Here is a 12,500-nt window from a genome sequence, read left to right on the forward strand (position 1 = left end):
ACAGGTAAACTATGCAGAAAAGAATAAAAATGAGATACACAGGTAAACTATGCAGAAAAGAGTGAACTTCAAATGAATAGATAAACAATGAAAATAATTTTTTTGAAAGTACACAAATACAAAGTGAGAATCTCTTAAGTGAAAGTTATGCTTCAGAATACAATCAGCTATTTTCTGATAGCATGTTTGGTGGGATGTAGGTCTGGAATAGGTTGGGGTTTTTTTTGTCTGCGAGTCGGCCTGTGTGTGCTTGCATGGAGGTGCTCTGCAGTTTTGCTGTCAGTTAATGAAGGGGTGGGAGTATTTATCATTAAGCAGATTTCGGCATTGTCAATTCAATGATTGGTTGTTTTTGAAAGAAATGTTTCCTTTGTTTGACTTTATTTTGGTATTTAGACACATGTTTCAATGAAGCAGTCCCTGGGCCCTAGCCTCAAACTGTCCAGTCTTTAAAAAAAAGAAAGGCACTGCCACCCAGGGAAATGTTGTTGTCGTGAAGACGGGCGCAATAGCCGAGTGGTTAAAGCGTTGGACTTTCAATCTGAGGGTCCCGGGTTCGAATCACGGTGACGGCGCCTGGTGGGTAAAGGGTGGAGATTTTTACGATCTCCCAGGTCAACATATGTGCAGACCTGCCAGTGCCTGAACCTCCCTCGTGTGTATATGCAAGCAGAAGATCAAACACGCACGTTAAAGATCCTGTAATCCATGTCAGCGTTCGGTGGGTTATGGAAACAAGAACATACCCAGCATGCACACCCCCGAAAACGGAGTATGGCTGCCTACATGGCAGGGTAAAAACGGTCATACACGTAAAAGCCCACTTGTGTGCATACGAGTGATCGCAGAAGAAGAAGAAGAAGTTGTGGTGAAGACTGGCTGACAAACAGACTGCTTGCATTGCAGGGGCGCAATGTGGTTGTGTTCTACGGCTCCCAGACTGGCACAGCAGAAGAGTTTGCCACCCGTCTGGCAAAGGACGCCAGTCGCTACGGCATGAAAGGCATGGCGGCCGACCCTGAAGAGTGTGAAATGGTAAGGCTCTGTGCACTCCTGCTGCTGCTGATGGTGATGATGGTGATGAGGAGGAGGAGGGTGGTGGTGGTGGTGGTGGTGTTGGAGGTGGTGATGATGATGATGATGATGGTGATGATGATGATGGTGATGATGATGATGGTGATGATGATGATGATGGTGATGATGATGATAATGATGAGGAGGAGGGTGGTGGTGGTGGTGGTGGTGATGATGATGAGGGTGGTGGTGGTGGTGGTGGTGATGATGATGATGATGATGAGGGTGGTGGTGGTGGTGATGATGATGAGGGTGGTGGTGGTGGTGGTGATGATGAGGGTGGTGGTGGTGGTGATGATGATGATGAGGGTGGTGGTGGTGGTGGTGATGGTGATGATGAGGGTGGTGGTGGTGGTGATGATGAGGGTGGTGGTGGTGGTGGTGGTGATGATGATGATGAGGGTGGTGGTGGTGGTGGTGGTGATGATGATGACGATGATGATGGTGGTGATGATGATGGTGATGGTGATGATGATGGTGATGGTGATGATGATGGTGATGGTGATGATGGTGGTGGTGATGGTGATGATGATGATGATGATGGTGATGATGATGATGGTGATGATGATGATATGGATACATACACAGTGCCTGTCCCAGCTCTAAGCACTGAACAGACACTGGGTCATTTGCACAACAAGCTGGCTACCTGGGTAGAACGGGCTGACAGCTGCCTTTGGACACTCATCATTTGTTTCCTGTGTCATTCCTCAGGTTTTCACTCACACACACACACACACACACACACACACACACACACAACACAACACAACACAACACACACACACACACACACACACACACACACACACAACACAACACAACACACACACACACACACACACACACAACACAACACAACACAACACAACACAACACAACACAACACACACACACACACACACACACACACACACACACACCATACTCAGCCATACTCAGTTTTCGGGGATGTGCATGCTAGGTGTATTCTTGTTTTCATTACCAACCGAACGCTGACATGCATTGCAGAATCTTGAACATGTGTATTGTAATCTTCTGTGTGCATATACACACAAAGGGAGGGGTGTGATGATGGAGAAGTAGCAGTAAGTTATGTCATTGTTGTGGTTTCCCTTTAGTTTAGACTTTTTCCACTACTTAGTGATATTAGACCAAAAATAAATTGGAAAAAAACCCAGCAACTTTGTGTGGATGTGTGTGTGTGTGTGGGGTGGGGGGGTGCATGTGTGTGGGTGTGCATGAGGAGGCAGTGGTGGGGTGTGGGTATTGGGTCAGCATGATGGGATGACGTGGAAAAATGACATAAAAAGTGAAAGAAAAGTAAAAAGAAAGAGCGACAACAGTCAGAGCAGACAGAGAATAAAACATAGAACTATATTACTGTCTTAACTCTCTCCATACGAACGGCGAAAGAGACGACATTAACAGCGTTTCTCCCCAATTACCACCATCAAAATATTACAAGCGGAAGGCTCTTATACTGAAGACGTGAATGTTGACAAAGAATACCACAATTCTGACGACGGAAGCTAAAGGTTGGGTCATTTAGACACCCACTGGACATCCGAGGGGTCTGTGTAGAGGAGAAGAGAGGACTGGCCGTACTGAGTGAGTTAAACATCCCCACAATAGTATAGAATAAAACCTATAACTATATTATCATCTTAAACATCCCCACAATAGTATAGAAAAAAACATATAACTATATTACCATTTTAAACATCCTCACAATAGTATTTAATAAAACATATAACTATATTACCATCTTAAACATCCCACAATAGTACAGAAAAAAACATATATATTATCGTCTTAAACATCCCCACAATAGTATTTAATAAAACATATAACTATGTTATCGTTTTAAACATCCCCACAATAGCATTTAATAAATAAATAGATTGAAAGTCACAACGCTTTAAGCACTTGGCTGGTGGGAGTTGAAATAGCAGTGTGTGTGTGTGTGTGTGTGTGTGTGTGTGTGTGTGTGTGTGTGCAAATTGTGTGTGTGTATGTGAGAGTGTGTGTGTGTGTGTGTTGTGTGTGTGTGTGTGTGTGTGTGTGTTGTGTGTGTGTGTGTGTGTGTGTGTGCAGGACGAGCTGTGTCAGCTGAAGGATGTGGACAAGAACCTGGCCGTGTTCTGCATGGCCACGTACGGAGAAGGAGACCCCACAGACAACGCTCAGGAGTTCTACGAGTGGCTGCAGGCTGGTGATGCTGATCTGGACGGAGTCAACTACGCTGTGAGTGTGTGTGTGTGTGTGTGTGTGTGTGTCTGTGTGTGTGTGTTGTGTGTGTGTGTATTGTGTGTGTTGTGTGTGAGTGTGTGTGTGTGTTGTGTTGTGTGTGTGTGTGTGTGTGTGTTGTTCTGTGTGTGTGTTTGTGTGTGTGTTCTGTGTGTGTGTTGTGTGTGTGTGTGTGTGTGGTGTGTGTGTTTGTGTGTGTATTGTGTGTGTTCTGTGCGTGTGTGTGTGTGTGTTATGTGTGTGTGTGTGTTGTGTGTGTGTGTGTGTGTGTGTGTGTGTGTAACACTCAGGAGTTCTGCCAGCGATTGCATTCGGGTGACATGGATTACAGGATCTTTAACGTGCATATTTTATCTTCTGCATGTGTATACAAATGAAGGGTGTTCAGGCACTAGCAGGTCTGCATATCTTTTGAGCTGGGAGACTGGGAAAAAGTCTCCTTGCTAAAGCCTTTCATTTTGGACGGCGGATATATCCATGGTTTGGGGGTAACTGCATAATCAGGTGTCCAGCCACTCATTTGCATCCAGAAGAAAGACTTCTTCTTCTTGCACATGGGCTGCAACTCTCACGTTGACTAGTATGTATATGAGTGGGCTTTTACGTGTATGGCTGTTTTGACCTGCCATATAGGCAGCCATACTTTGCTTTCGGGGGTAGAAGAAAGTTAGTCTGTGGACAGCAGGGGCAGAGGGGGGTGAAACCTTTGCTTAATCATTCCAGGGTAATATCCAGTTCTAGCCTCAATTCCTGGAGCTATGTGCACGGTATATTTCGTGCATATTGCAATGCAGGCATGAAGTGAAACATTAATAACATTCATCTGACCTTTGTCAACCACGCTGAGTAGGTAAATTGTGGTGTAAATTGCCTGAAAAACCACCGTCATAACTTATTACTTACTAGCCTGATAACGACATCACATGCTTTCCTGTAATTGCAATTTTGGTGGCTGTACAGGGAGGCGTGTTATGTGTGGGGTTTGAACCACAGTGTGCGCAGATCCACAGGTGACTGTTTACCACTGGGCCAACAGTTCAGTCTGTGTGTGTGTGTGTGTGTGTGTGTGTGTGTGTGTGTGAGTGAGTGTGTGTGTGTGTGTGTTGTGTGAGTGTGTGTTGTGTGTGTTGTGTGAGTGTGTGTTGTGTGTGTGTGTGTGTGTGTGTGTCTGTGTGTGTGTGTGAGTGAGTGTGTTGTGTGTGTGTGTGTGAGTGTGTGTGTGTGTGTGTGTGTGTGTGTGTGGCAGGTCTTTGGACTGGGGAACAAGACGTACGAGCATTTCAACGCCATGGGGAAGTATGTGGACCGACGTCTGCAGGAGCTGGGGGCACACAGAGTCCACGACATGGGGGTTGGGGACGATGATGCAAAGTGAGTGGGGGCGGAGGGGGGGGGGGCGAGCGGGGGGGCAGGGCGGTTGTGATTCTGTGTGTGAGTGAGTGTGTTTGTTTGGGTTGGTGTTGGGATGAGTGTATCACTGTATGTGTGTGTGTGTGTGTGTGTGTGTGTGTGACGGGGGGTGGCTGTCTTGTGGGGTGTGTGCAGGCGGTTGTAATTCTGTGTGAGTGTGTTTGTGTAGGTTTTGGGATGAGTGAGTGTGTGTATGTGTGTGTGTGTGTGTGTGGATGTATGTGTGGATGTATGTGTGTGTGTGTGTGTGGGGGGAGGGAGAGGTATGTTTGTTGGGGGTGTGTGTGTTTTTCTGTGGGGATGTGTGTGTGTGGGGGGGGGGGGAGGGAGAGGTATGTTTGTTGGGGGGGTGTGTGTGTCTCTGTGGGGATGTGTGTGTGGGGGGGGGGGGAGGGAGAGGTATGTTTGTTGGGGGTGTGTGTGTGTCTCTGTGGGGATGTGTGTGAGTGAGTGTGTGTGTGTGTGTGTGTGTGTGGATGTATGTGTATGTGCGTGTGGGGGGGGGGGAGGGAGAGGTATGTTTGTTGGGTGTGTGTGTGTATCTCTGTGGGGAAGTGTGTGAGTGAGTGTGTGTGTGGGGGGGGGGGAGAGGTATGTTTGTTGGGGATGTGTGTGTATCTCTGTGGGGAAGTGAGTGTGTGTGTGTGTGTGTGTGTGTGTGTATGAGGGGAGTGTTTGTTGGAGGTGTATTATGTGTGTGTATCTCTGGGGATGTGTGTGTGTGTGTATGTGTGTGTGTATGAGGGGAGTGTTTGTTGGGGGTGTATTATGTGTGTGTGTCTCTGGGGATGTGTGTGTATGTGTGTGTGTATGAGGGGAGTGTTTCTTGGGGGTGTATTATGTGTGTGTATCTCTGGGGATGTGTGTGTGTGTGTATGAGGGGAGTGTTTGTTGGAGGTGTATTATGTGTGTGTATCTCTGGGGATGTGTGTGTGTGTATGAGGGGAGTGTTTGTTGGAGGTGTATTATGTGTGTGTATCTCTGGGGATGTGTGTGTGTGTGTGTGTGTATGAGGGGAGTGTTTGTTGGGGGTGTATTATGTGTGTGTATCTCTGGGGATGTGTGTGTGTGTGTATGAGGGGAGTGTTTGTTGGAGGTGTATTATGTGTGTGTATCTCTGGGGATGTGTGTGTGTGTGTGTGTGTGTATGAGGGGTTTGTTGGGGGTGTATTATGTGTGTGTATCTCTGGGGATGTGTGTGTGTGTGTATGAGGGGAGTGTTTGTTGGAGGTGTATTATGTGTGTGTATCTCTGGGGATGTGTGTGTGTGTGTGTGTGTGTATGAGGGGAGTGTTTGTTGGGGGTGTATTATGTGTGTGTATCTCTGGGGATGTGTGTGTGTGTGTGTGTGTGTGTATGAGGGGAGTGTTTGTTGGGGGTGTATTATGTGTGTGTATCTCTGGGGATGTGTGTGTGTGTGTGTGTGTATGAGGGGAGTGTTTGTTGGAGGTGTATTATGTGTGTGTATCTCTGGGGATGTGTGTGTGTGTGTGTGTATGAGGGGAGTGTTTGTTGGAGGTGTATTATGTGTGTGTATCTCTGGGGATGTGTGTGTGTGTGTATGAGGGGAGTGTTTGTTGGAGGTGTATTATGTGTGTGTATCTCTGGGGATGTGTGTGTGTGTGTGTGTGTATGAGGGGAGTGTTTGTTGGAGGTGTATTATGTGTGTGTATCTCTGGGGATGTGTGTGTGTGTGTGTGTGTATGAGGGGAGTGTTTGTTGGAGGTGTATTATGTGTGTGTATCTCTGGGGATGTGTGTGTGTGTGTATGAGGGGAGTGTTTGTTGGAGGTGTATTATGTGTGTGTATCTCTGGGGATGTGTGTGTGTGTGTGTGTGTGTATGAGGGGAGTGTTTGTTGGGGGTGTATTATGTGTGTGTATCTCTGGGGATGTGTGTGTGTGTGTGTGTGTATGAGGGGAGTGTTTGTTGGAGGTGTATTATGTGTGTGTATCTCTGGGGATGTGTGTGTGTGTGTATGAGGGGAGTGTTTGTTGGGGGTGTATTATGTGTGTGTATCTCTGGGGATGTGTGTGTATGTGTATGAGGGGAGTGTTTGTTGGAGGTGTATTATGTGTGTGTATCTCTGGGGATGTGTGTGTGTGTGTATGAGGGGAGTGTTTGTTGGGGGTGTATTATGTGTGTGTATGAGGGGAGTGTTTGTTGGAGGTGTATTATGTGTGTGTATCTCTGGGGATGTGTGTGTGTGTGTGTGTGTGTATGAGGGGAGTGTTTGTTGGAGGTGTATTATGTGTGTGTATCTCTGGGGATGTGTGTGTGTGTGTTTTGTAAGTTTTGGTGATGCATGTTTGCATGTTGTCGATTCTTTTAAGTATCTAGTTATCAAGTTCAGTCAAAACAGCACTTTTTTTTATAGTAATTTTGCAAAGCTAAAAAAATGATTTATGAACAGGCTCAAAAAGCCATGTTTTTGTTACTTCAGTCAGCCAGAAATCAACATTTGCCTTTGAGTATTGTTCTGGACATGTAGCAGTCTGTGACTGTTCCTATTTTGTTTTATGAGGCAGAAATGTGGGCTTGAGAAAATGGAATTATACTTGATGAATTAGAATTCAGACGCTTTTTTAAACACTTGTTGAATTGTTCAAACAGAACAGGAAAACTATGACCCAAATGATTTAAGGAGAAAGTGGTATTTATCCAATTAGTGTATAAATGAAGATGGAGATGAGATGGTTCAATTTGGGGCTAGCTTAGCGTTATCAAAAACCGAAAAACAATCTGGAAAAATATGCTTGATATTATTTGATTTATGTAGAAATGGTAATTGTTTGTCAGTGATGTGGAGTGATGGCCTAGAGGTAACGTGTCCGCCTAGGAAGCGAGAGAATCTGAGCGTGCTGGTTCAAATCACAGCTCAGCCGCTGATATTTTCTCCCCCTCCACTAGACCTTGAGAGGTGGTCTGGACGCTAGTCATTCAGATGAGACGATAAATCAAGGTCCTGTGTGCAGCATGCACTTTGCGCACGTAAAAGAACCCTTAGCAACAAAAGGGTTGTTCCTGGCAAAATTCGGTAGAAAAACCCACTTCAATAGGAAAAACAAATAAAATGCACGCAGGAAAAAATACCAAAAAATGGGTGGCGCTGTAGTGTAGCGATGCACTCTCTCTGGGGAGAGCAGCCCGAATTTCACACAGAGAAATCTGTTGTGATGAAAAGAAATACAAATCCAAATACAAATGATATCAGCCAAATTTGAACAGAAATGGTGTGACTTAGTTTAGGATGCTCAGTCCTCAGAGAGGGGATCTTTCTCCATAAATGTCAACATTGCTCTGAGAGATGAATTTCAAAATCTAAGGAGACATGCTCTAGAGGCGAGTAATAGGTATTTGTTCCGTCAAAATTTCAAGTGATTTTGGAAGAAAAAAATTACGCAAGTCAGATGTGTGATAATTACATTATTAGCTTCTTCAAATTTGCAAGTGGTAATCAAAAGTTGGAAATAAAAATATGGAGATGCAAAGGCATACCACAAGAGTTAGGGTTTTGTGAGGTTTTTAACGTGTCTGTGATTGGGGATGAGTTCCAGTTTGTAATGGAATGTACAAAGTGTGATCAGTTACAAAAAAGGTATGTGCTTGAAAAATGTTTGTCTTTGAAATGGGTTTTTAATTCCTGTGGTGTGGTCAAAGGAGGCAGAATTGTCATTTTTAGCTTTAGTAAGCTAATTAGATTTGCAAATGTTGTCTGGATACTTTTTTTGGGATTAAAATACGTTTGTGTTTTCTCAATTTTTATGTGACCCTGCTGTGCATTTGGGAATGTTTGATGTTTGTTGAGGGCATGAAATGGTTATTTTGTAGTGGCCCTCCATACTCCAACAGTAGTGAAAGACTTGATGTGTCTATGTGGGGCCACTGGGGGTGGCGTTGTTTCTGTGTGCGTGTATTTGTGTTCGCACGTTTGGGTGGGTGTGACTGTGAGTGTGTGGTTGTGTGTGTTCCCATGTGTGTGTGTGTGTGTGTGTATGTGTGTGTGTGTGTGTGTGTGTGTGTGTGTGTGTGTGTATGTATGTGTGTGTGTGTGTGTGTTCCCATGTGAGTGTATGTGTGTGTGTGTGTGTGTGTGTATGTGTGTGTTCCCATGTGTGTGTATGTGTGTGTGTAAAAGTGTTTGTCTCCTCATTCATACATTTGTGTACATGTGTGTTAAGTGATTACTGTCATTATACATTTATTTATTTATTTATTTATTCAGACTTCTTGCTATAGCGCATATTCTTGAAGCTCTATGCGCTTTACAATAGCACTAAAAACATTCACTCAAACATCCCCACACAAACATATGCATATAATTTGAAATATAGGCGAGAGAGAAAAATATAAATAGGTCATGTCAGTTGATTAAATCAAGAATTGCAACAGGTATTTAAAAAAAAAAAAAAACAACAAAAAACCCACCCCGCATTACACACACAGATCAAAACTAGAAAAATGAAACAAATGTTCACACACACACACACACACACACACACACACACACGCGAATGACAAACAATTGAAACACACAGGCTACAACATCACATGATAAAGCAATATTCATACATCTTTTACATGTGTTTGTTCTCATCACACTGTGTGTGCTTATGTGTGTATGCATGTGTGTGTGTGTACTTGTGTGCATATGTGTACGTGTGTGCGTGTGTGCGTGCCTGTGTGCGTGAGTGTGTATGTGTGTGTGTGTGTGCGTGCATGTGCGTGTGTGTGCATGTGTATGTGTGCACGCATGTGTGTGTGTATGTGTGTGTGTGTTTGTGTGTGTGCATGTGCATGCGTGCACGCATGTGTGTGTGTATGTGCATGCGTGCATGCATGTGTGTGTGTATGTGTGTGTGTGTGTGTTTGTGTGTGTGTGTGTGCATGCCTCTGTGTGTGTGTGTGTGTATGTGTGTGTGTGTTTGTGTGTGTGTGTGTGTGCATGCCTCTGTGTGTGTGTGTGTATGTGTGTGTGTGTGTGCAGCATTGAAGAAGACTTTGTGACGTGGAGAGAGAAGTTCTGGCCGGCGGTGTGTGAGCAGTTTGGCGTTGAGGCCACTGGCGAGGACATCAAGTGAGTCTGAACACCGATGCTGCTTCGTTGTCTCACATACTGCACCCCCACCTGTCTGGCTGTGTCATTGCTCCACTGTCAGTGGTGGTAGATGTTTGTCTTTCTGTCGTCCAACCTCTCTCTCTCTCTCTCTCTCCAGTTCGCGTTACTGTAGCACCACTGTCAGACGAAGCACAAAAGAACACCCCGCCCCCCGCCCCCACCCCCACCCCCCAAACACACGCACACACAAGCCTGGATAAAAGAAATAGCTGAAGAGCCATAGAACACAGTGGTGGAATGGGATGCCATAGTTCTACACACACACTGGATACTGGCTCAACGTGCACTGTACTGCCAGAGACCCACTGGTGCACAATCTGGCAGGGCTTGACTCCTGCCCTGCCCAAATTACTGCCCTGTCCTGCCCAAATTACTGCCCTGCCTTGCCCAAATTACTGCCCTGCCTTGCCCAAATTACTGCCCTGTCCTGCCCAAATTACTGCCCTGCCCTAATTACTGCCATGCCATGCCATGCCCAAATTACTGCACTGCCCTGCCCAAATTACTGCAGCATCCAAATTACTGCCCTGTCTTGCCAAAATTACTGCAGCATCTAAATTACTGCAGGATCTGAATTACTGCCATGTCCTGCCCAAATTACTGCCTTGCTCAATTGCTGTTCTGCCCAAATTACTACCCTGTCCTGCTAAAATTACTGCCTTGCCTTGTACAAATAACCACTTCACCCAAATTACTCCCCTGCCTTGGAAGTTGTACAATTTACTGCCCTGCCAAAATGACTGCCCTGCTCCGCCGAAATAACTTCATTGCCCTGTGCAGGTTTCTGGTCAGCCAAATTACTTCCCTGCCAAAATTACTGCCATGCCATGCTAAAATTACTGCCCTGCCAAAATTACTGCTCCGCCCAAATGTGTGCCCTGTTGTGCCAAAATGACTGCCCCACCCAACCACCAAAGTGAGAAATAGTTGCCGCAAGTAGACTTCCTTGATGATATGACCTCCCTTCTATAAGTTATTGCACAACTAGGATCTTGTTAAGAAGATTCAGTGAATGTGTGTGGGTGTGGGTGTGCGTGTACATGTGTGTGAGTGTGTGTGTTTGTGTGTGTATTTACGTGTGTGTGCATTTGTGCATGCGTATATACACATGTTCACAATATGTGGTATGTATGGGGGTAGTGGTGGTGACGTCATGGTGTGACGTACGTATGAGGCGTGTGGGGGTGGTGGTGGTGACGTATGTGTGAGGGGTGTGGTGGTGGTGGTGGTGGTGGTGACGTATGTGTGAGGGGTGTGGTGGTGGTGGTGACATATGTGTGAGGGGTGTGATGGTGGTGGTGGTGGTGGTGACATATGTGTGAGGGGTGTGGGGGTGGAGGTGGTGACGTCATGACATGGCATATGTATGAGGGGTATGGGGGTGGTGGTGACGTGTGAGGAGTGTGGGGGTGGGGGTGGTGACGTCATGACGTGACATATGTGTCAGGAGTGTGGGGGTGGGGGTGGTGACATCATGACGTGACGTATGTGTCAGGGGGGTGGGGGTGGTGACGTCATGATGTGACGTATGTGTCAGGGGCGTGGGGGTGGGGGTGGTGACGTCATGACGTGACGTATGTGTCAGGGGGGTGGGGGTGGGGGTGGTGACGTCATGATGTGTCAGGAGTGTGGGGGTGGTGGTGACATGTTGACGTGACGGCATGACGGACGTGTGCAGCACGCGGCAGTTCACCCTGACGGAATTCAGCAAGGGGGACCAGCCAGCCCGAGTGTTCACAGGGGAGGTCACTCGTGTGGGCAGCCTGACCGACCAGAAACCGTGAGTGACGGGGTCTGCATGGCTTTGGCCTTCACCTGTGTGTGTGTGTGTGTGGAGAGGATGTGGGTGTGTCTGTGGGTGTTTGTGTGTGTGTGTGTGTGTGTGTGGAGAGGACGTGGGTGTGTCTGTGGGTGTTTGTGTGTGTGGAGAGGACGTGGGTGTGTCTGTGGGTGTTTGTGTGTGTGTATGTGTGTGTGTGTGGAGCGGACACGGGTGTGTCTGTGGGTGTTTGTGAGTGTGTGTGTGTGTGTGGAGGGGGTCTGGGTGTGTATGTCGGTGTTTTTGTTTGTGTGTGTGTGTGTGTGGAGGCGGCGTGGGTGTGTCTGTGGGTGTTTCTCTGTGTGTGTGTGTGTGTGTGTGTGGAGGCGGCGTGGGTGTGTCTGTGGGTGTTTGTGTGTGTGTGTGTGTGGAGGGGGTCTGGGTGTGTCTGTGGGTGTTTTTTTGTGTGTGTGTGTGTGTGGAGGGGGCGAGAGTGTGTCTGTGGGTGTTTATGTGTGTGTGTGTGTGTGTGTGGAGGGGATGTGGGTGTGTCTGTTGGTGTTTGTGTGTGTGTGTGTGTGTGTGTGTTGAGGGGGCATGGGTGTGTCTGTGGGTGTTTCTGTGTGTGTGTGTGTGTGTGTGTGTGTGTGTGTGTGGAGGGGGCATGGGTGTGTCTGTTGGTGTTTGTGTGTGTGTGTGTGTGTGTGGAGGTGGCGTGGGTGTGTCTGTCGGTGTTTTGGTGTGTGTGTGTGTGTGGAGGTGGCGTGGGTGTGTCTGTCGGTGTTTTGGTGTGTGTGTGTGTGTGGAGGTGGCGTGGGTGTGTCTGTCGGTGTTTTGGTGTGTGTGTGTGTGTGGAGGTGGCGTGGGTGTGTCTGTTGGTGTTTGTGTG

The 12,500-nt window shown here is 46.8% G+C and overlaps 1 protein-coding gene across 1 annotated transcript in view; it reads left to right on the forward strand.

Moving 5' to 3' along the window:
* The window catches only part of LOC143288314 (NADPH--cytochrome P450 reductase-like), a 51,774-nt gene that overhangs the window by 10,533 nt on the left and 28,741 nt on the right, over nucleotides 1-12,500 (forward strand). Inside the window, exons 4-8 of the mRNA XM_076596668.1 lie at nucleotides 907-1,035; nucleotides 3,172-3,321; nucleotides 4,571-4,695; nucleotides 9,721-9,810; nucleotides 11,531-11,632. Of these exons, the coding sequence (XP_076452783.1) occupies nucleotides 907-1,035; nucleotides 3,172-3,321; nucleotides 4,571-4,695; nucleotides 9,721-9,810; nucleotides 11,531-11,632 (596 nt within the window). The remainder of the gene's footprint in view (nucleotides 1-906; nucleotides 1,036-3,171; nucleotides 3,322-4,570; nucleotides 4,696-9,720; nucleotides 9,811-11,530; nucleotides 11,633-12,500) is intronic.

Source organism: Babylonia areolata, chromosome 12, assembly GCF_041734735.1.
Source record: "Babylonia areolata isolate BAREFJ2019XMU chromosome 12, ASM4173473v1, whole genome shotgun sequence".
In the NCBI taxonomy this organism is placed as follows: domain Eukaryota; kingdom Metazoa; phylum Mollusca; class Gastropoda; order Neogastropoda; family Buccinidae; genus Babylonia; species Babylonia areolata.